This window comes from Osmia bicornis, chromosome 6, assembly GCF_907164935.1.
Source record: "Osmia bicornis bicornis chromosome 6, iOsmBic2.1, whole genome shotgun sequence".
NCBI classification, from domain to species: domain Eukaryota; kingdom Metazoa; phylum Arthropoda; class Insecta; order Hymenoptera; family Megachilidae; genus Osmia; species Osmia bicornis.
In genome coordinates, this window is record NC_060221.1 from 2,414,297 (window position 1) to 2,439,060 (window position 24,764).

General features: G+C 44.3%; 1 protein-coding gene and 1 long non-coding RNA gene across 9 annotated transcripts in view; one reads left to right on the forward strand and one right to left on the reverse strand.

Moving 5' to 3' along the window:
* LOC114871640 (four and a half LIM domains protein 2) overlaps positions 1-24,764 on the forward strand; it is a 64,036-nt gene that overhangs the window by 26,177 nt on the left and 13,095 nt on the right. For 2 of the 8 annotated variants that reach the window (XM_029177806.2, XM_029177800.2), the window contains exons 3-5: positions 14,735-14,909; positions 15,455-15,688; positions 15,773-15,982. In XM_029177806.2, the coding sequence (XP_029033639.1) occupies positions 14,735-14,909; positions 15,455-15,688; positions 15,773-15,982 (619 nt within the window). Of the gene's footprint in view, positions 1-3,120; positions 3,262-5,050; positions 5,187-6,063; positions 6,420-11,464; positions 12,256-14,734; positions 14,910-15,454; positions 15,689-15,772; positions 15,983-17,558; positions 17,736-21,399; positions 23,452-24,764 lie in introns of those variants that run through there. The other 6 variants (XM_029177805.2, XM_029177807.2, XM_029177804.2 and 3 more) reach the window with 6 other exon arrangements.
* On the reverse strand, positions 20,579-21,872 carry LOC114871639. Its single transcript, XR_003788619.1, has 2 exons — positions 21,781-21,872; positions 20,579-21,405 (listed from the first exon to the last, which is right to left on the reverse strand). It is a non-coding gene; the product is annotated as an uncharacterized LOC114871639 (long non-coding RNA).

Consider the following 24,764-nt stretch of genomic DNA (forward strand, 5'->3'; position numbering starts at 1 on the left):
TGCGAAAGCAACAGCTTTTGTCTGTTTGGTCAGCCGCAGAAGCGATTGGAAAAGCTTAACGGCCAAAAACGATCGTTTACGACCGACCTCGCTGACATCATCGCTCCAAGTTGCCAAAGTTGTAACCACCGCGTCGGTCAGGATGCGTCTTTTCCGGATATGCCACATAGATAGCTTTATGAAATCGTCCTTGTCCGTACGTCGTCGGATGAAGCTTAAATTGATTAATCACTCCGGTAATTTACGAGAGCCGTGGCATGTTTCATTTGGTGTTTCGCGAACAGGGCAAACTGGAGCGAAGTATTTGTTAAACAATTTTCTATGTTTGGACACGTTATTTCACGACAGCTCGTTACGTGGCTCGTTTCCACTGTACCTTGCTCGTTAGAAAGCGTTCGGGACGCGTGTAATTCGAGGTATAATTTCAACGAAAGGGTAGCCAGTGACATTTCTGGCAAATATCGTGCTATAGGTGTCACGCTAGGCTACTAGAAAATCATTTAGCGAACCAGTTATAAGGCGTTCGACAAACAAACCAGAACACGAAAGACCTTCTTCAAGGATCGTTCGACCTTTCCGTCGAAAGCAACGTTTCCTGACTTTTCCGTTTTGTTTTTCTACCAGGAATCTTCAGTTTTCTTACGAAGACACCCTGATCAAACGAAACGTTTAATCTCGGGGCAGAATTTGGCACGGATCTGATGTTGACCGGCGAAAAAATGCATTTTCCACCCGGCCCGTCCGTGGATATTTATTTATGCGATCGGATGCTCGTCGCGACGCAGAAAAACACCAGATGCGTACGGTTTCGCAGCCGCGAAATTAGTACGCGACACATTCTAAGCACATCAAAGCTCTATATTTAATATTCCACGAGGTAGCAACGTTTCGTGCAGAACGGCACGCGGTTCCCTATTTATTTGGCTTAACAGTGAGTAAAGCAGCAAGAAATTTATTCACCATAAACTGGCAATAATTCGTTGGCTAGTAAACACATCGATAATTCACCGGACTATGTACGGTTGTTTAAAACAAACCACTAAATTTCGAAGATCGATCGAACGAGCAAGTTGCACATCGTATGCAAATCCTTCCTCGATTCCTGTTATTTATTGCTCGACACTTGTTTCTCATTCCTTTCGTCTGATAACGGGATGTTATTGTATAAACAAGTTGAAAAATAGATAAAAATTTCTCGAAACGATTACAAGTTACAAGATCATGGTAATTTCCGGTGAGAAACGTCATTTCCATTAGCGGCTAACCGCGCGACAAGGTGGTGCAATAAAAGCGATCTTATCGTCAGCGAGTAAAGAGCGTTTACTCGCGCGTCAGGATCGTATCGGAGCGGTCGATCGCGTCTGCACTCGCTCGCAAACGACCAGATATCGCGACACGCTTTGCTTTTGCTCCTTCTTCGAGCTGTGTACGCGTAATCACGTCGCGTCGTCCACGTCGTCGTCGTCGTCGTCTTCGTCGTCTGTACGGGAATGCAGCGCGTGGGCGAGGAAAACACGCGAGGGATTAGAATTCCTCGCAAAAGCGCGTACTCCTTTTCGTTTCTTTATCTAAGAATAAATATATCTCAAACACGCGAGTTATGTATTCGGATTCTTGAGTATATCTATTTTAAAGTTTGTTGAGTTACGAGAAGAACCAAAGGTGAATGACCCTATTAATTAAACCTCCGATTTTAATTCGTGTGTATCTTGAAAAAAAAAAAAAAAAAAATGTTTTGCATATTTATGGTAAGTAACGTATTAATCGCGCGATACGTCTGCCTGATGGAAACGATCCTATGAATCCTTAGAGACGTCAGGGATTTTCATTAACGCTTCGGATTGCGACAGAACGAGCATTAAGTAACGCGCCATCGGCAGACGCTGATAAATTATTCTCATTAGATAAATTGAAAGACTGCCGGCTGGCGAGCCAACGCACGTAGGCGTTCATTCACTCGTCGATAATATTTTATACATACCGATTGCGACACTAGCGATACACGACCGATCAATTGTTTTCAAAGCGATGGGAGCAACGACGTTCCTTCAAAATCTTATCGAGTTCGAAACCGATGACGTGGGCATACCTTATCGTTCATAAGTATCCTCCTTATTTTTCAAAGAATTTATTTCTTATCGTAGATGAAAGATAATCGTAATTTAATTGCTCGCTAATGTTATCGTTACGCGTACCGAAACAAATTATATAATTATATTCAAAATGGACATCAGCGGCAGGATATTAAGACACCATTAGTAACCATGCAATTAGCGTCTTATCAAACTGAATTAGTGTACTTACGCCAATGCTATTTAAAGTTTGAAGGAAAAAAAATATGTTCATTTCTCTTTCACTCGATTATTCACAAAAGAAGCATTCTACTCGTGAATAACCGGTGCTATAGGATCATACTCCAGGGACACTCATAAATCACGAAGCGTGTAAAGTCGAGCGAATAAACCGTGGTGTCCGATCAGCTGGCATTGACAAGCTGCCTCTTCTTCCATATCAATATGCTTTCGCAGCTCCACAAGCATGTATACAGTTTGTCCCATAACGTGTGGCCATTTTCAATAATTCCCATTGATTGATGACAACGCAAAAATAATTGTAATTTAAAAATTAGGTCAGGTAGATGAAAAGTTTAAACCAACATTTTTTGTTATTTATTTGTTTAATGATTCCTTCAGCGAAGTTATGCCCACACCTTATGGTACAACCTGTACACGTATTCCCGCCTTCTTCCCGGACATGCGTGCATGCGTGCATGCGCGTAATGTTCTCCATTTCTCTCAGCTTCGCTGTTGAGGTTGGGCTCTGTTTGTCTGATGCCGATCGTCGAGCCGAAGCGCTAAATTTAGAGCATGATCGACCGGTTGTACGCGCTATCGGGACAAATAACCGGGCGATAAAGTCATTCTCGCTGTCGGGAGCAAGCTGAGAGCCGACGCGAGCCATCGTCGCCTGTCAAATTGACTTTTTTTCGCGAGCTCGTCTGGCTCGCGCCTCGCCACGCCGTACCGCGCTGATTCTCCGGCTTTCAGCGGATTCAGTTTCGTTCGTGGTGCTTCTTGGTCGATCGTACGACTAACTCGCGTACACCTCTCGAACCAGCAGGATCGTTTCGGGCCATTTCCACGTGACGGGCACGTGCGTTATAATAGAGCGAAGGGTGGGTTCAGCTATGGGTGCCAAACGGGACGGTTCGAGTTACGCTGTTTGTGCCTTTGGGAACGAGGATTTTCTCTCTTATAATCGGTGAGTCCATCGAACAGGTGAATTCGAAAAAGTATTCATTTCAAACGGAGAAGATAGAAAATAAATGATATTCGCGTTGTTTCATTTTCAAATATTTATTATCGAAACTGACAACTGGCTCTGCGTTCCTCGCGCGAAGGGTTCATTTATCATTAGACATTCCATACAAAACTTGTTCTCCGTGTACGTAGGTTGTAATAACGTTTCAATCCGTCGTTGACACGAGCTGGAGAAAAAAAAAAAAACCGAAACGTTAAGCCTTTAATTGGAAAGTCACGTTCCTCGTGCAAGTGCTGTCGGGTTTCTCAGATGCGAATCCTTACGGGTCTAAGACTTCTAATTGAATTATCGAGCCGAAGAATTTCCGGAACGAACGGTCGTTCGATGGGGAACAGGTAGCAAAGGAGCGGAAGAAAAACCGATCGCTTGTAAACCGTGACGAGAAGATATCCCTGTCACAATAGCCACGCGTTCTGTTTATTTGTTGTAACCGGCATAGAAACTTACTCCATTACGGAGATGGCTGGTTGCCAGACGATTAACAAAGTTGAAACGTGACAGAACGCGAAACACGTTCAACACTTGGCGCAACGAACTTTCGACTTTACTTTCGTAAATTTTCCTCGACGACAGTCAATTGTTACGAGTTATCAATGATAATCGCGACGATTAGAATGAGATCTTAATCCATTCGTTCCGGCACGTGTAAATTTCACTGGAATTTTTAGTTTCAAGTAAAACGCATGCGTTTCTGATACCACTCCTCGTTTGAAATGTTAAACGATCTTCTAACACCAGGAAGAAAATTTTATTCATATATAAGCTGAAAGGGAAAAAAAGCTCCGTCATCGAAGTAACCGAAGCTACGTAGGCGAGAACCGGAAAGATTTTTTCAGAAACGAGTCGACTTAAAATAATCGTGAAAGATAAAGTCGCTTTCGATTGTATGCAAATGCACGTTAAACGTTGTTTCGACGTAGCCTATTTTGAGGGACGATTGCGATGGTTCGGCGAGGCCGACGATAACGAGGTTATTCGTGTCTGATAATCCTTATCAACGATGGGACACCGCTGCCACTGTGTACTCTCAGTTGCTCGCGTTCGCTGCTCTCGTGAATACGCTGCGATTTTTCATCGCGATCAACGCGTTTCAAAGTGTTTCTTATCTGTCCCCATCTCTTAATTAACTTTTCGCTGTTATACCGTACGATAAACATTTCAAATCCCAAAGTTTCCAAATTCTAAAATCGTTAAATTGAATCGAGCACTGTAACAGGCGCGCTCGAATCGTTTAAAAGTTGATAAAGGAATATAATAAATTCTATCGGCGATTAGATCGGCGAAGCTGGGGATTGAATTCATTAAGAGAGGAACGATTAGAGGCCGGCACAGCTGCCAGACGGTGCAGAAGAGTCAAAGTCCGACCGAATGTCGAACAACAAGGTTTTCTCGTCGATTGGCCAATAACAGCAGCCAGCCAGCATCGCGATCGTTTCGGTTCGCTTCTATGTTATACGTACATACGTGTTCGAGTTGCGATTAGAGAAACGCTTTGAAACTCTTTGAAACGCTTTGAAACGGTTTTACAGCACGGCAAAAGGGACCGCGTAATCGTGAAACGGTGATTCACGTGACGGGAAGTACGTATACACCGTGTTACGAGCACGAGCACCTTACAACTTCTAAATTAATCCTGAACGGGTGCGCGTAAATCGTTAACCAGATGACTTTTGTCAAAGCAGAGAATAAGTTTACCCACGTGTTCTAAGTGTACAGAGTGTTTTTTCAGACTTTCACCGATCGCATTATCACGTTTAGCACCGAGTCTTTCGGGTGTAAACTACGTTACGGGTAGAAATTTCTGTCGAACGTTTCGTCAGGATTCTAGCCAGTTTCTTCGGGGATTCGGTGACGCACTGATACTGGTATGCGGATCATTGACCACCAAATGGGCTTTGATTGGTCAGCTGGATCGATTAAAAAGAGGGGGAAGAATAGCGTGAAGTGTGACTATTCGATTTGTGCAATAATTGAAACGATAGGGTTAAGATTAATTTCTCATCAACGATGATGAGAGTTGGCTCTGTAATAACTTAGGATAATCGTCGCTCGTAGACTTTTACCTTTGAACGCAGCCACGAGCGATCGTGTAACGATGACATAAAGCGTGTACAATCCAGAACAACGGTGTTCGTAATGAAAACCGTAGAGCGAAGGTCGTCTTCGTCGTGGCTTCTGTCGCGAAGCGGATGGCGATGTGCCTTGACCAGCCAGTCGAAAGTCGCGCGCGGATCCGCGTGGAAGGTAGCTTAACGCGATCGATATCGTCATTTGACAAATTTTATTCCATATATAAACACTTGTTCGTCGGTGATGTTTTAAAAATTCGGTCACGTATGTGATCGTGAATTCTGTAAAGATCCGCTTCGAATCGATTTTGCGATCGTGTTACCACTATCGATCGCTCAACTTCCTTTCCCTCTTACTAAATTCATTTCGCCAAGGGTAATGCACGGATGCATACCATAATTGTATTAGGTCTCTGTTAAATTGGTACAATGGTAATCGTGGTTACTCGCGGAGGATTTATCTGAAAGTTGTCGTGACTCGTTGCACGGCGAAACGATCGTGTCACGCGTTCTTTGACGATTCGACAACGAGACAGCAGATTCCATAACTGCATTAAGTTAATTCGATTTGCCAGCCAACGAGACGTTCAAGCCAGCTGGCCTCATTCAACCGCTTATGGTTTCAGTGTTGTCGCGCTCGAAGGTCGGTGCTACCTCGTGATTCTCTTCCAAGGGAAAAGAAATCGAGAAAAATCAACTGTTTTCGAAGAATAAACCTTTGTTCCTCGCGAGCTACGTGATATTCGGTGAAAGATTTTCGTTTGTTTTCAACTGGTTTCTCGCGAGTGCCGGCACAATGGTTTGGGACGACGGACTATCCGTGAGGGAGTTGACCGAGATGAGGAAGAAAACGCCGCAGTTTCCCTCGAGAGAACGGAATTTCGCGATGAGGAGACGAGGAATACGAAGAGGCTTCTCGTTGAGCCTGGGTAGCGCATCCCCGATCGCAGCACCGCCACCCAATACTCGCGAGGAAGAGGGTGCTGATTGCAATCAACGCGATTCTTGCAACAATAACGTTTGCAGACAGTAAGGACATACTGAAATTCGTCATTTTCTACCATAGTACTTTCGACCAATTAATCGTATCGTCGGTTTCCAAATCAATTACAAATCAATTAAACCGTGAAGTAATTGAAAAACTTTGTTAATAGAAAGGAATCGTGGAGACAGATTTGGAAATCGGCGAGCACGGAAACATAAATAATTTTCGCGCGAAATAATTCTGATCTCGAGAATGAAATGGAGAACTGTTAGAATGAAATACAAGGGTCGTAAGTGGGTTGAGATACGACGTGTCCAAGCGTGTAAAGGTCGCCAGCCATTTTCGTTGATTTAATGGGATCATTAAGGAGATGTTCTCGTTGCTACAGGGAACGGAGACAATAGTCTGTCCACTTTTCACGCTTCGTAAACTTTTCCCTGACTTATCGATAACAACACGAACATTCTTACTCGACTTACACATTTTTTATCCCCCATTTCCATGAACCTCTCGCGGAGTAACAAGAAACTCTTTCAATAGTTTTGTTTTTCATCAATATTAATCCTTACGCACGATGTTGAAGAAAGTTATTAGAAAAGTTGGCTGATTTTCGTTCGAATTTATCGTGATTCGAAGAAACCTTGCAATAGTGTATCACGCGAGCCGATAATCGTGTATGCTTACGCAATTCGAATTACTCAGAGACGAAATTCTCTTTCGAACATGTCTAATATCGACATTCCAGGTTCCTCGCGATTACATTGCTATTCGCTTACGTGATTCATGACGTTGCTAATCGATTTCGCGGACCCATGATGTTTCTAGCGAAATCGTTATTCTGTTAATCATCGTCAAATTGCGTCAATGAGTCTGAGAAAATTTGGGCGCTCCTTGAACGAAACGAGGAAAGTAAGTGAAACGAGTCAAGCATTAAGACCAATCAACTGCTGAGTATTATAATATTCCTTGGAAGAAGGAAATAGGAAACGGATTGGAAACGAGGATGTCTGTGTAATTTTACGGTGTCACTGATTGCAGAGGAATACGTTTGTTATTACAATGTCGTATCGTGACTTATTCACGACGAACGCATTAGAAATCCGCGGCCAGCCAAAATATATGAGCTCGTCAGATAAATCTTCGTCGTACCAGAATAAGTAACCGACTCATTGCCAAGGTAATTCTTGCAGTTCCTATTCCTGGTAACCTTCGATCACGTCGATCACGTCCAATCTATCCACGTAAATCTCTCTACCTTAACGTTCTTTTTTTATCCAACAAAAGTCCGCCGATTGCTTGTTGCTCGTTCGTCTCTTTCCTCTTCCTTTGTGGTCAACGATACGTAGGCGCGTGAAATAATTAACATAAACTCAAGGAGGATCGTTCCGAGCTGAAGGATCGGTCAAACGTTCGTTACCAAGTTGTCCTCTATCGAAAATCCAAAAACGGAATTCTCAAGATTGGTCATCGTTAGCTCGAACATGCCAAAAACTTGACGGTTTGTGTCACGCTTTCGTCGCTATTCTGCGCAGCTTTTCACACGCGCTTACCGTAATCTCTATATTAACGTTTCTATTTTATTAACTTGGTACGTAAGGAACCTTTGAATCAGTGTTCGAAATTGTTTGTCGAACGAAAAACACGATCGAATTCGTGTAATCGAAAACGCTGACATTGTTGTCGATGATTGAACACGCGCGTTGACCGCGGCAAAATGCCACAGCGTCGTTTTACACGGCAAATTGTACACCTGGTACCTTGAAATTTATGTATTCCTTAGAGTGTGCAAAAACTTGCGCCTCTTTTTTTCACGTCTACAAAAATGAAATTACTTTGTCTTGAGTTGAAAAATGATATCAGTTAACAGGTTGAAAAAAAAAAAAAAAAACATCTCTGTTTTCATCGACACCCATCGCTTAGTAACACGATTCCTCGCCTGGTTACCTCGTTCTACACCCTTCCTGCTGACACCAATTCACCCCAAGGGTTCGGTGTATCAACAAGATCAACGATAAAAGGGAACATCAGATCCTTCATTCACCCTCGTTATTCGTATTCTCCCAACAGGATATTGTTCCAGGAAAAGGCTGGAAAAATAGTGATTCTTTCGTTCAAATATTTTCCTTGACGTTTCGTAGGAAATATCTTATTCTGAAATGAAAAACTTTCTTTTTTTTTTCGAATACCGCGCGTAGGGTGGAATGATGAATCGGTAGGGTTGACGCGGATCATATCTAATTCGACTCGTTTCGATTGCAATTCTCGACAAGGTGGGAGCTTCTTGATCCGTCGAAGCTTTCGACGACACCCGAGGGTTTCGCGTCGTTCGCGCCTGCGCCACCGGCCACCACTGTTTCTCTTGCCACCCGGTATTAACTATAGGTATACACACACCTACCTACGTTCTCGTCGAATCTCATGGCGCCAGTTTGAAGTACGCTCCTCCTGCGTATGCACTCGTGTTTTCCTTGCTTCGCGGACGATTCGTGCAATTTCAAATTTCCCGCCCTCCAAACGACAGCGCGCGCGCCTGCATTCGATTTACCCTTTCATCGCTTTCGATTAGAAAGTGTTTTTCTATCAGTGACAACTACGAAGATTGTGCTACCATTGTTGGTTTCTTTAGTGGAAGAAATTTGTGCGGTGTTCGTTGAAAAATATTCCTCTGTTACGATTCGTATCACAAAGGTTCTAATTAACTTTTTTTTTATTTATATCATTTTATGTATTTGCACAATTGGCGAAATTAACAAGAAAAATTCAGGGAACGATGGAAACCTACGAGCAGTAATTAGTTTGTATTAATTAAAAATAGCGAAATTAATGGAAATTATTCGTATTGTTGTTGAAACGTTCGCCTCGTGTAAAGTTCGAGGTAAACTGAAACGATAGTAGGTGCTGCCTCTTCAAGGTTTTACCGCCTATTTTGCTCTACATATATTTCCATTAACATTCGTGTTTGATGTTTAGTTGTTGTGGTAAAACATGAGTTAGGATAAAAGCCTGGTAGATAGACGAAACAAACCAGGGGTTTGAAGACGAAACAACGTGCAAAATTCGTGTTATACCACGACCAAGTTATTTTCAACGACGAGCGTCGCTCGTGGTTTATATTTATATAACGAGGATTTATCTAATTAATAGCCATTAGCTGGGTTATACGATCTCGATAACAGAGTTTGAATTACTCGACACGTGAGACGCGTTGTCTTAGAGTAGAAAGCTTCCGGTTGTCTTCCTTTCGATTCTTAACACCTGTTCGTGCTTTTCACGAAACGTTGTTTATTTGACTTTTCTTTTTTTTTTTACTAGGAAATGCTGAAAAAAGTATTTATTTTATATTCCTAAGACACGATAGTATTTCAAACATCGCAATACGATGAACCATAGTATTACTCAACAGAAGATAAACTTCTTATCTGTTTGCTTTTTTAATTAAGATACAAAAATGCATCGTAATATTGATACGCTATTCAGTATTGCCTCGTGTCTTTTTGTGCAAGGAAGTATTTAAAATGAAAAGGAGTTTGAAATTAAATTTAAATGATCGTTATCTGAGTGGTCCATCGTTTAAGAGTTAATTTTGCCGCGGTACGACAGGTGATGTCCATCGAACCGACGAAAATACTTCCCTTCCTTCCTATTAGTCTCTGTTCTTGGCGAACGAATTCGTTTGGGTGCAATTAAACGGCCGGCTAACTCTAATCCGACCAACCTCTGTCCTCTTTCTCTTCGTTTTTTCTTTCCTATCTTTGCTGGTGTGCGGGGACGAGTAAACGAGCTATGATTCACCTGTGAGGGAATAGTCGGATTCCAGGTAAAGCCATTTCTGAAATGGATGAAGGATCGTTGTTCAGCGTCACTGGCTCTGATTATATTAAGCCATTAATGCCCAGATATATCGTATGAGCGTATGTCGAACGTTATTAGCTCTTTTCCTTCACGCTTACGTCAATTCTGTTTCGCGCACGTTGCTCGCTTGCAACGCACGCCGCTGTCTAACGCGTTATTTATACGTTCGAGCTACCAAACGGTTGGCCAACGATCGAAATTCATATCGAATCTTGAAAAAATAAACAAAAATTCGATACCTCATTTTTTACACTCACGAAAACACCGATTTTTATTAAGTTACTCTATCAATTGACGATTAATCGCTTATCGCGCGAAGCATCCACCTGAAAAAAAGTGTCTAGGATTTTAAAAATTTATTGCAGACAATATTCCAAATCAAATGTTTTTGTAGAGTCTCGAGTCGATAGAGTGCAACGTAAAGAAAGGCAAGTTCTTTCGTTCTGTTATCTCTAATGTCGGATTTATCGAGATAATCCAGACCCTACAACGTACAGCACTCCGATTTTATTGGTTCGACTGCGACCATGAAAATCTGTACTTAACTAAAAGTATGTATCATTGAAATCGGGACAGTTTCGACGAGACGCTTTTAAAACAACCCGTATTGACATAATTCGATCTTCTCCTTTTTCATCGAAACGACACACGCGGTTACCTAGAGGATCATCCTCCCTATAAATAACCACGTGACTTGGTGAACCGTGGCGATTTCTGCAATGAAAATAAATCCACGCGTCGGCTCGTACGGTCCGGCTGTGGCCACGGCTGTCCGTTCGCCTGAATCCGTAATAATTTTTCCGGGAGATAGCTCGTCGATGATAAAACAAACTATCCGCTCGCATTCGGGCAGAATTATAAACTCCTTTGGCGAGAAATTTTCATCCGATAAGTGGCCATTTCGCGATGTTGCTACAAACGTCAAGCTCGTTCAGCTTATTAATCGGTATTCATGTAGCAGCAGTTTCATTTTTTTTTTCTTTTTATCTTGCGAATGATAGAGGGACGAGAGAGAGCGAGTTGATTCAACTTGGCGACCGAATCAATGCGAACAATTTCACCGAGTATCAAATCAATTGGCCATCGGTGCCATTTGGCAAGAGCATCGTTTCTCGCACACTGAAAGAAGAACGTTAGTTCGTCGCTTTCCATCGTTCGTTCATCGAGATTAGCCTTGTTATTTTTTTCTTTAGAAAGTTCGTTCGCGCGTGACTTTTCCAGAAATTCATCGGCCGTGAGGAAGCATCGTGCATTCTGTCGTGCAGTTTCCCCATTTTCACCCGGTCGAACGAACGGACAGCGATGTCCCGATGACTCAGACTCGGCTGCACCTGTGGCTCGAAGAGCATCGCGAGGAACGACCAGAGATCACGCTCGTTCGTGCTGGACGCACAGCTAAAAATCTTCGGTGAAAGTTTTGTGGGTCGGAAACGATGAAGTTGGAAGGTTCAGAGTGGAAAGTGTCATCCTGAACGACCAACTGGAGAGGCGTCGCGCGACGCCTACGTTAATCTCGAAGAGCAGGATGAGTCCGAAAGGACCCAGCCAAGAGGAGCCAAAGATGGAGGTGAGGGTGTCGTGCGTAGCGGCACCCGGTGCTGAACCTCAAGGGATCAGAGTGAAGATTCCAGAGCCAAAGAAACGACCGATGAGTCCACCTGTTCAAGAAAGCATGCGTGCCAGGTGTCCTTCGGTACCGGAGAAAGACTTTTACCGAAAAGCCTCGTCATTGGATCGAAGAGACAGATATCCAACGTTGTCCGGTGCTGAGATCAAAAGAGGATTGATTCCCGGTGGTGTCGATATTCCACGTGGCAAGAGGAACCCGATGCTCGACAGGAAAAATCGATTCCCAACGATTTCTGGAGCTGAATTGAAAAGGAGCCTCGCTATTGGGAAATGTCCTTTGGAAGACGGTCTGGACCTCAGTTTGGCACCTTGGCCAGGGATGAAGTGGGCCTGCGTCAGGGTGCTGCATCTCTATTGCAAAGTGTTCGACCAGTTCGAGCTGTTCGAGCTGATCGTTAGGTAATTCATTGGATAATTGAGACGTACTCGAGGAAAATACCTTCGATTCTATCCTGGCTCGCGATTAATCAGTCACTCGTGACATTGTAATTGATAGATCGTTTACGAGCAAAGACAATTTCTCTCTTCCACAGATGAGATCGCAATCGATTAAAATTCCGAAAGTCTCTATTAACGATCCAATTAATTAGTGTCACTGGGTAAAGAGTATTCCTGGATCCTCGTAAGTTATTATCGAAACACGTGTTTATTTGGCACGCGAGACATCGCGAAAGCCCAGAAGCAGAAATCCTGTTCGTACATTCGACACACTTGATTCCATCGATCGTAGACCCATGTAAATCAAATTACCCTCGTTTACAACCAGTCGTGCTAGTTTACGTTCGACATCCACACCCGTTGGCAATTCCAGCCTTCGCGACGATTCGAACCACTCGTTTTCTTTTTCTCTCGTTGTTGCTGTTCCTTTTTCGGACCAGCAAACGGTGAATAAAACTCGACGATGGCAGCCTCGATTTTTACATTTTTCCAGATTCCGCTCGAACGGCACCGTTTACAAGCATTACGCTTGTACCACCCATCGTGGAACGTCAGGACAAATCGCTCGGTTTATATATCGTCCAGGAAATTAATTGCGCGAACCAAAGGACGCAAATAGTCGCGCGTGACACCGCTGACTCTTCATAAATTATTTTCAGGAAACTTTTATGCTAGTCTGCCCTCTTTCAACCGGATTTTTCTTCATCTTTTTCGAGACGTATACGCGTTTGAACGAAGCTCAGAGTCGTGGTTCATATTTTTTCGTTTATTGGACAATCGTAGAGATATTCTGTAGAGTTAATTTCACGAGTGTCATCTACGACATCGAGTCGTGAATTCGAATGAATTACGGTCCACGTGTGAGTATTGCGTTTCGCGGGGTTAACGAGGCGTCAACGTTAATTTGCATCCACCCTTTGGTGGCAGGACGCGTTCTCAGAGCTCGTAAAGCATCGTCAGGACGCGACGAGAGAGAAACAGGGATTCAGCGTTATCGTCGCCCTAACAAGGATACAGAAAGGTGGAAGCAAAAATTCTTGATCGTTTAAATGCTCTTTGCGAACGGCGAGTTACGGTCCGATGGCAAACAAGGTGACCGTTCCACTGACATTATGGTGATGACATTATGGAAGGCGGTTCGGTTATGCCTCGAGGGGATAATTCTTTGAAAGGTTCTCGTGAATTCGTTCCTCCTGAAAGAATCTTTCTTCCTTTGACTGACGAGAGTTCAAAGGAACGAGTTCAATCTCCAGAGATGATTGCAAATCGACGAATCATCGATCGAAATATTATTCTGCTCGATCGACCAGAGTCAGGTGTCGAATTGCAATGGTTCGCGAATATATCTCGAAAATTTTTACGTCGGCCCATTAACGCGTCCGTTGCCACTGTTAAATTTAACGAGCTCTCATCCGCGTTGATCTAAGTTACCCCGACCCGTTCGCTTGGTCTCCAGTAAAATCAGATTTCGTGAATTTACGAGCGTATCACCGACACCCACGACTATTCTGCGACGCTTTATTTTCTTTCCTTTTTTTTTTCTTTTCCTGTCCTTCCCCTCGAGGAAATGCTTCTTCATTGGTCCTCGTATCTGGTACCCCTTTATCGTCCGACGGTCGGCGACGAGTGCAGAAAAGGGAAGCTCGTATTAACGACGACCTTCGACGCGACGACATCCGGAAGGGTGCGGTGGAGCTGCGATGAATACCAACTCGGCAAATGCATCCCCTCGATTATACGATTGACGTTCGATCGAATCGTTGGCGTGTTACACGTGGGCGACGGGAATTAGAAGCGTCACTTTTGCGCAGTGAACTTTTCTTGCGGCTATTTCTGACGTTCGGAATCGAATAGCGTCGTAATCGCCGTTTCCTTTTCATTTTTCTTTTTTGTTATTCGCGAAAAATTGGATAAGAGTATAACACAAACGCGTGTGTTAAGAGGTTCTTCCGTCAGATCGAACGAGGATCCAGGAAGATAAGAGACGGGAATGGGCGCGCGGTCCAAAAAAAGACGATGATATTTGCATTAATTAGAGGATAGACAGACAGGAAGCAAGCGTCCGCCTCCAAACGCAGTAAAACTCGATTAGAGGTTCTGTCAGAGACGAGGCGTATCCGGAGTTAATGAAAGACCAGGGGCAAATATTTAACGTCCGTGATATCCTACGTTTAATAGATACGTTCAACAAGCTGTTAATGTCTGTTCCACGTAGGAAAATCGAAATACCTTTCCTACATCAATCTTCTTGCGAAGATAAATGTGTTAACACCTTATCGATGTACGTTCATCTAATCCTGAAACGCATAAAAATGATTCTCTAATAAACAGACAAAGAAAAATTTAAAAGTTTCTCCACGCAGTACAGTGTAACCCTTTCGTTACTATGGATTCTCGTTACTCTTCTCTGTCTCTGATGGATTAATATTTTCTTTTTCAGAAAGAATTGCACGAGTTGCAAATGTCCTCGAGAAGCACACGACGTATGCCACGAAGAATGGGTGTCGGTCAGGTCTCGTTTAGGCCTGAAAGGGGAAGAATCCTCGTCTCCGTCTGTTTTCGATCCGAGAGCAAAGGGCCTCGCGTGGGCCCCACCTGGTCTCCCAGCTCACAAGGTAACCATTCGTCGAAACATCACGGCTTCGAACCGTTAATGGTTAATTTAATCGTGATAATTTCATCCGTGCCAGCCCCACCGCGTAGAATTCGCTTCCTGTTCAGTGACGCGAGGCTCGGTTTCGATTCGAAGCGCAAACATTCAATAAACATTCGGACGTATGAAATTTAACAATTGTCGGAAACGATCCGATCGAATACGTCGAGACAATACGAATCGACGTCTCTAATGAGACGTTGGGCAATATCCAAGGCCAGGGAAGCTTTATTTTAACCAACGTTAAAATTTTCTGTAAAATTACGAATGCCGTAGATCCCATGAAATATACGACCGTCAAAATCTGAAGTGGTGGAATTTACGCGTATGCACGCACGTTTGGCACGGTTCCAGTTTGCAATATTTTTCAGAGCCCTCGGGATGTATTAACGTGCAACGGGACTGGTCTTTATCACGTTCTTCGCTCACTTTTACGATGTTGTTGTTGTCACAACGTGGCGTTAAAGGTTGTTACAATGATTTACGTTGATTTTTTTCGCGTCGTAGGTCGACGAATACTTTTCCATGCTGCCAGAGATTTCGGTGCCCAGGCTAGGGACACCGGGCGAACGATACAGGGACCGACAATTGGCGATTCAGTTGCCTAAGCAGGACTTGGCCAGAGCCTATTGTCGCCACTTGAACCCGAAACACGCCAGCAGTGCTGACGATTTCATGGCAGCGAGAAACGAAATCGCGTTGGACATTGGAAGTGTCCAGGAAGTGCTCGAGAGAGACGTCGTGAGTGTTAAATACATTTATTGCTTTCTAAATTAAAGATAGTTAATCTAGACTCGAGCGAAATTCATCCCGACGTGTTCACAGGATTGCGGTGCATGCCATACGCCCATAAAATACGGCAGTCTTGCCGTATCAGCGAGCAAACTGGGCCTTCTTTATCACCCGACGTGTTTCCGGTGCTCAGAGTGCAAGGAACTCTTGGTCGACCTTGCTTACTGCGTGCACGACGACACCCTGTTTTGCGAGAGGCATTACGCTGAACAATTGAAACCTAGGTGTGCAGCCTGCGACGAAGTGAGTAAATACTAAACTCTATTCAATTTTATTTTCAAATTCCGATCACCGCTGACCCCCCTTGTACGAAACAGAAAAGTAGTATTAACCAGATAATGGTCAGACCAGCTTACCGTCCGCTGTTAAGTAGCTATCGACCGCTGCTTCTCGTCTGCCTTAAAACGTTTTTATCTACTGGAATCTTTTTTATCGACGGTAGAGTTTCTTCTGCAATATCGACACCCGAAACGCGCCTCGATACGTCATTTCAAATCATACCGCGGGAAACGTAAAGTATTTGATACGAAGGAAAATTAGAATTTTTTGTTTTGTAATTAAAAATAAGACAAGCATATTAGACTTTGATAGTTTAATTTCTTTCTCGAATCTCTCTCGAATTCTCGAGGTGATAAGCTGGCTTTCTCCAAATACGGTAACGTCTCGGCAAGGAAACATCGCGCGTTCCCTGCATCATTTCGGCATTGCTTTCGCATTAAGCAAACCTGAAATCTTGTTGGTTGACCCAAATGTACCGAGTCAGCTGTCAAGGTGCGCATAAATCGCCAAGGTTCGTGCCAAGCTCGACCATTTTACTGGTCGTAAATTTACGAGATCGTTGTTTTCGGGCTTAAAGAACGATTCATCGGCGACGTTAACTAGCATCGGCTTGTCAATTAATTCCCCACGGACTTGAAAATACTTTTTACGCGATAAACGATCTCCAACCGGTGTTTGAATCTTCCTGTTTCCAAGAACCTTTTAAAATATCCATTTCATTCTTTCGAAGGATTCTTTAACGCAATGTTTCATCGAGACATTGACAAACCGAGTGGCGTTAATTACTTTGTACTGTAATGATAAATAATTTTGCTTGTTTCGCCAAAAATATTTGGAGCATAATGATATTAAGTGTCTTGGAATCGCGCAGCGTTGTCTCGCGGGAACTGGGCCGCTTTCGGCTTTATTTAGATGGACGGAAATAGGAATCGGGTAGGATAGAAGACGAACATCATACAAGCTTGTTCGTCAGCGAAGCTGCGCAACGCGAATTATGTTGTAGAAACTCGAATAAACCGACGACGATTTGGCGAAACACGCGGCCTTTTTACTACCGTCGGTCGGCTGATTAATAAATCATTCTAACAGTTATCAATTTCTCTTCCAAACGAATGAATTAACTAGAAATTTGTCTGTGTCTTCAGGTGTCGTGAAGAATTATTAAGGGAAGCCTTGACATACTTTGATTTCTTTCGAAATCGAGTAGCAAAATATCAAACATACAGCCGTTAATTAAACGATCAGCATAGAACTAATGAAAATTTCTACGCGTTTCGAATACTCGAATCGAAACGATTCGTTGGTGTGGAACGCGGTTGCTCCGGAAGGCTGCGAAGCCTCAGCTGCCGCAGTTTGTTACCGCGTTTCACGTTCGTGTAACCCGTCTGAATTGGTTTTCTTCCAACCGGAAACCCAACGTTTAATCGTACCTGCGGCCGGTCAGTAATCTATTTTGATTTCTTGTCGAAGCTCCCACCACGAAGATCCTAGCCTGTCCAGACACCAAGAACCGTTCCCGTCTTTTATTAGAGTCAGTTCAATTGGAAGCGAACGAAAGCTCGCGCAAACCGCGTGAATAATCGACAAACCGTTTTCTATCGGAAGAAATTTCCATACCGTCCATAATTTGCTTGGATATCTAGGGAGTTTCTTAGCGGGATCGATACGATACCCGTCGATCTTTCACGTGTAACAGAAGGGTGGCCTCGAGTTTAGGGTAAGTTAGCCACACACCCCGAGGACAACGATTCGACACCATCGACACCATCAACACCCTATTTCTCTGTTACAATAAAGTACAATACAAACACGCATTCCTTCCTCCCACACAAATTTATACTCGTGACATATACATATAGCCAATCGTAAACGCATTTCAGCGTAACTTTAGCCGATTTCTACATACAGGTTGCCTTAAAAGTAAACACACCAATCAATTTACATATACAAATTATCTGATAGATATTCGTTTCTGTCAAAAACGAAATTAGCGTTTTAATTGTACGATGTCAATGAATGGTAGCTTAGTCTTGGTCGGTTGTAGAATTCCTGAGGAAGACCGAGGTCCTGTCGATCGTTTCTGAATACGCTCTAAGCCTCGGACGAGAAACAAACGGTCTTTATTGAAAAGCATGGCGTAACAGTGACGCAATGAACCGTTATAGAGTGGAAGAAGAGTCGTAAAATTTTATCTGGTTGTCTATTTCGAGCCCGGTGTTGGTTCACGTGTTTTACAAAAATCTTCGCTAGACCGATCAATTTTTCACCTAACAGTTTAACTGCATCGACGTGATTCCTCGGAGGTCGAGAAGGAGGTGGTATGAAAATGGTATTTCACAATTTCACGGTGTTTTCAGCTAACTCGAAGAGGTAGAAATAATTTATCGCGTTCTGGATTTTGCCGACAATTTATCACCGGCGTCCCGAAACAACGCAAAGGTGAATAAATATTAGCGGTGTTAACAGGAGAGACTTCGTCTGGCAACGTTACGCGATTCCAAGTGCCTTTTGGTTCAATTAATTCACTGGGATTATACTTCTCAGTGAATTTCTCAGTGTTCGCATATATAAAGCTTTAGTTTCTGCGATAGATTCTTATCGAACTACAATATTTGTTGCGTTGACACGAGACTGGTGCAGATTCGAAGAGGAACAACCGAACGACCCGGAAGCGGTCAAGTGCAAAGACCTAGGGAGAATTCGTGGCTCGCGAACTATGCAACCCTTCGTTCACGTGACTCCCGGCTCGTGGCTGGGGGGGTGGCGACTCATTTAAGTATTTTTGCCGGATCAACGTGTCTTGATGACCCGAATTCGCGCCATTCATCTTCTAACGTTGCGACACCGACCTTCTATTTTCGGGTTCGATCCTCGTGTATACTATCAATTCGTGTTTCTTTTACGACTACCCATCATTGATGCAGTGATAAATAGGCTGATTCTAGCGGGGCAAAACAAATGGAGAATGAAATTCGACGATAGAAGTTGCAGCGTAGAACACTGTTAGGGGATGAAAAGGTTCCTATGGAAATCTGATCGTCGTGCTGGTACGAAATGGAACGAAATAAAGGAAAGGTCGTCCTACGAAGTGAACGGCAGTCACGGTTGTTAAGTTTTCGAGCGATCTAATTCGGTCGACTCGCGAAGTGGCTTCGCAGAGATCCGGTGGCACGCTTTTCTCCGACCGTGGCACACACGTTCGATCATCGACCGAAATAACATTGGCATTGTTCCGTTTCCCTCCAGAGGAACCGGCTTTCGTGGCAAACAGGTCGACTAATTTCGACCCTTCATATCGGTGACCGTCGTCGCTCCTTCTACGGATCGATTCATCCATCCATTCCGCCTTTTATTCTATTTTATTGTTTATCGATCGGAGTAGTTTTTTAGAAGGAACTGGTAGTACGCTTCCTAGTCGAATCACGCGACAAGGGTCAAGGTCCACCTACGATTGCTTGCCAAACGAAATGAGAAATTAATTCCATGATTCTGGATTCGTCACTTACGAGGATGATATTCCAAAAATTTATCATAATATAAAGCTTATGTATTTAAATTATTTGAAGAAACACTATTTGAAATTTCGCTGAAGGGTTTTGAACTTGTGGATCGAAAAGAATTCTCTCTGGTTATTTTTTCTTTTTTCAATCTGTTTATTGTCAGAATAGGTATACATAGAAATTTGTACAATTGGGCGTTGTTCGAGTATTCTAGTCAGAACGAGACGAATGAAGTCGCGTTTTATTTTGGTTCCCGTCCCGATAGGTCGACGACGATACGTTTATTTCGAGCAGCAGTTGCGAACCAAGTGGTTTGCACGAGGATTACGCAGCCGTTGCGTTTTCTTCGCCATCGTGCGGACCTTACGTCAGGATCTTTCTTCTGACATGAAAAACGTCAACCTCCTACGTCTTCCCTGAATCATTTCATTCAGTGATAGCTTCAAGTTGCTTGTCTAAAAAATATTTCAAACAAACACCTACGAAAAATTTGCCAATTCCCTTGTCAATCGATTCTTTACTCCTCGCAAAAATTGCCTCCCACGAACAGCGAACACAGGTATCAATTTTCACGGGAAACGAATCGTTTCTGGGAAGAAACAATCGATCGGTACCCGTCGTTCCGACGTGACGCAAATATAGATCATCGAGAGTTCGATAAGCTGACTCGGTATTTGGCTGTTTCGATATCTGGTTGGAAAGGGGCCAGGTTGGCGTACCGGGCGCAAAACGTGTATCGAAGATCGGCTGGACTGGTTGATTCGTAACCGATTAAGTAACCGAAATAAAATCATTCGAATGACGCCAGAAATTCGGCCACATAAACACGCAAGAATCTCCACCTCATGCTTGTTTCTCAGAGAAACAGCTGCTACCGTTCGCATTCCGAATCAGTTTCGCCGATCGAATCGACGAGATGATTTTCATCCTTGAACTTTCTCCGTTTCATTGCGACGTTCAATGCATTTCGCAGAGAAAAAACAACATACACGTATACATACCTTTGTAATGTTTGGAAACACTGCAACTGACATTATGCCAACAAATGAGAAACAAACAATTCGAACATCACTTGAAAATCTGATGCGAAATCATTATTTTCTACATAAATGATTAACGAGAGATGGTAGGCGTAGTTTGTTTAATGTCTCGTCGAATATCCTTTCTGCGCTACCATTTCTAGTATCCCCGACTCCTACGTTGTTTCTCATTAAAAGAACCGTTGTATACCGGACAAAAGACGTTTCGAAGTTTGACCAATAGCCAGGGAACTCGACGGATCTGCCAAAGTTACCATCTTCCTGGCGACGTCGAAATATTGAAACATCACACGCCCACGCAGGCGAATATTCGGAAGATTCTCGAATCGTCGTTCGACGATCGGGTTCATTAGAGCGTCGAGTAGATCATCGATCGACGGTGTAAAATCGTTAGGCGAATAATTGGCGATGCCGCGCGACAAAACGCGCGACGATTGCCAAATTGGGCACGGGTTAATTATCCCGGCGAATGATCGATCGGGCTGTGTAAGCGGCCATTAAGGACAGAGATTCGCGTCCAGGGACATTCGAGCTAACTTTAGCCTTAGCCATCGTCGAACGTTACGTCGACATAACGAGCCGAACGGCCACCAGTTTCGCCTCCCGGCCGAACGGTTTGCCCGAGGAAAATAAAACAGTTCTCTGGCCGCCATCCGGCAGCATGGATAACCGAATAATCGTGTGATCATCGGCTCCCACGGATGGACCCAGGACTCTTCTCTATCTCCGTCTGTTAGTCGCGGATAGCCTGGTCAGGATACGCGACAACTTTCAGCTTGCCACTCGACTACACCCGGCTTCAGCTTGGAGAAGTGGACCGACCGGGCGTGGGTGGTGGGTGCCCCTCCTAGAACCACGTGACGTCAGCTCGTTAGAAGATCAGCCAGAAAAGTGCGAGAACGCCGTATGGATTTACCATGCAAACTATGCCACCCCTCCTCGAATAATCAGTCATCCGTTTGACCTGACAAACGATGACCCGAACAAAGAATGAACTTGTACCGGTACGTGTTGAATTCGTGACGTAACAAGTCAGCTGTTTAAGTGATTCGTGTAGAAGCCTGATGATCGATTACCCTCGTCCTTTTTCATCCTCGAGCACAGAGTCAGCTGTTTGACCCGAGAAACAATGACACTGCAGAGGATGAACTTGTACCGGTACGTGTTGAATTCGTGACCTAAATCAGCTGTACAAGTGTTACGTGTAGAAAGTTAGCCTTACCCTTTTCACCCCGATCGAATTTTATGGGAAAGTCTGATCGTGTCGTTCGAAATGGGTCTGATGTTGTCGATACTGATCGGTTGCGTCGGTGTGCTGGAGCTGCTCGCCTGCCTCAGACACGTGACAGACGGCGTAGTGATCAGGATCAACCAACCGGCGACCCCGTGTCTCTCGTATCACGAGCCTACCAGCGATAATCGCAGCACCCACGACTCCATCTGCACCTTCTCGCACTCGAGCGACGTCAATTTACCCCGTGGCGCCAAGCGCAAGTTGGAGAACCTTCACGAGTACAGTCTGCGGATCAGAGCAGAGTTACGTTCTCTAGATAAGAATTATGACGGCAACACCTTGTCGGAATGGAGTACCAGGGAATTACTAGGTGAATCAAGACCGAGTCCAGACTCTAGATTGAGTCCAGACTTTAATTACCTGGTGGAAGCTAGCGAATCTCAAGAAGATCACGAGGCAGAGGTCGAAGGGAATCGAAAATGCGAAAGAGGAACATCCTACGAGGATGCTGATGAAAATTGGCGGTTAGAAAGTAGCTCGAGAGATCGACCGTTGTCTGTGATTACTCCAGAACCGGATAAATACGTTCGAATACCCACGCCGATACCCTTCGTGGACGATGAATTGTCCAGCTCCGGAGCGTCGAGCGACGTTGGCACGTCGTTCGATAACGATTCCGGCAACGAGGCACCCACCATGAGGTCGATCGAAACGATCCCGGTGATCAAACGGTACAAATGTACTTCAGAGGGTGGATCGTCGATCGACGAGTCCGATTCGAACGAGAAGAAAAGATTCCCCAGGAGATTGTCTAGAAGATCGCGCTCGAAATCGCCCGAATCGATCAAGAACTCGGTGAAAACCGAAGAAATCGATACGGTAAACTCGATTCAAGGTGAAACGACTAAAGCAACGAGTCAGAGGAAGAGGATAAAATCGTCCAGTACGATCGTGAGAAAACCGACGAGGTTGAAATCGAAGAACACGGAGGTGAGCAAATCGGCTGAGAATCTGACCGCGAGAAGATCGAAGAGGCATCGAGAACCGGAAAGAAGGAAATCGGACATTTCGATGGAAAGGAAGGAACTGAGAGACGAGTCTACCAACACCTCGCCTTTTGGAAGTCCTGTGTTGTCCAGGTCCGAGAGCCGGAAGAGCGTGTCCGTGCAGGTGCAGACCAGCTTCGATGAAGAACTAACGGACGCGATGATTCTCGCTGAATTGGAGGGCTCCGTGGTTGGATTGTCGGAAAGTAGGAGAGATCGCGTTGCCAGAAGGTCCTTCAAGAATAGAAGATTCGTATCCAGCTGCAGGGACAAGGCCGCCGCTGTCGACGACGACGACGACGATCGCAACCACTCGCCGGATGTTTTCTCGGTGACTAACGCGACCGCTTCCGTCGAGGCAGCGCCCACCAAGGATGCGTCGCGTTTGCTGAAAATATCCAGCTTCGAGGAGGCGGACGACGAGGATTATCAAAGACTTCGAGCGATCCTCGCCGATACCGACTCGAAGGAGACGAACGGGAAGAGGTGGAAGGATTCGAAGTCGTTCTCCTCGTTCGACGACGAGGACTATTGGGACGCGGAGGATGTGAGTGCAGGAACTGGACCGATACAGTACTCGATACCGGATCCCGATCCGAACCAAGCATTCTGGGTAATGATGCAATCAATGAAGCCTCCCTCTGCATATCTCTCTCGTAGAGTACTCACTTCTATTTTCTTTCCACCTTTCCACTTACACTTCAACTCGACACACACTGTGTGCCGCTCTATCCCGCTATTATTAGCATTAGGAGAAGATCCAAAGGTTTTAATAGTAACAAACTGAACGATTTGCTAGAATAATTTATTGAAATGATTAGTAACGCAATTGAATAACTCGATAGAGTAGTTGGAATGAACGCGAGAAATAGAAATCTCCCTTCTGATGAGATTTGAAATCAAAGCTGAAAGCCCCTTATTAAAACCCACCCTTCACCCTACTTATCTTGTACTTCCTCACGGTACATGGAAAGTACTTTCTAGTTTGCTACGTATCGATAATAATTGAGGAAATAATGAAGTTACTGGCGCCAAATTGATTGAATTTATAGCTCGCCGGCGCGTGGTTGCGTAACAAAGTCGCAGCTTTGACCCTCGACGAGATCAATGACGAACGTTATTGTTATTCTGAAAATCGTTAGGAAACGCTTGGAAGGTTTCAGTGTAAAAAATTGGAGAAAAACATAGTCGATGTTCGCACGAAACGGTCGGGTGCTCGCAAGCTCGTTCATTGGTGCCGTGTGCCTCGCGTGGGGTCTCCCAAAATATCAATCTCATACCCGTCTACAAATAATATACTCGTACATAGCGCTCGAGCCGAGACGTTTTATACGATAGGCGACACTTTCACAGGGTTTCCCCATCCTCTAATTACATGGGAGTTCATTTTTAAGACTTCGAGTCAGATACAGAAAATGGTACCCGAGCGCGAAGCGAAAACGAACAGGTGTTGCCAGACGCGTTTCAACCTCTCTATTAGAATTACATTACATTTAAGACGTCGATCAGCACTGTTGTTCAAACTTCAGAAAGGTGTCACATGTTTGACCAAATTAAATTCGTACCACTGAGATCACTGTCACCACAACATTCGTCACGGTATCCCACTCTTTTTCGGGCGACCCGATTTTTTAACCCTCGCAAGATATATTTTTGATCGTCACGCGCCTCTTCCTCTTCCCTCGCTCGATATTATGTTACCCGTCGCGATCCACAATTTCGCGTAGGCGAGATCAGATCCTCCTGTCACGGCCGATTTTCATTTTCCAGCTATTTATAAGGCGGCCGACGTTCTTTAAATAGCTCCCTGCAATTGAAAAGTCGATACTCCGTACAATTATAATCTCGTTTCAACCCGTCCGCCCGAGTCAAATGAGAAATTCTATTCGACGATTTTCCAAGCGAACCGATGACGATTCGCCGAGT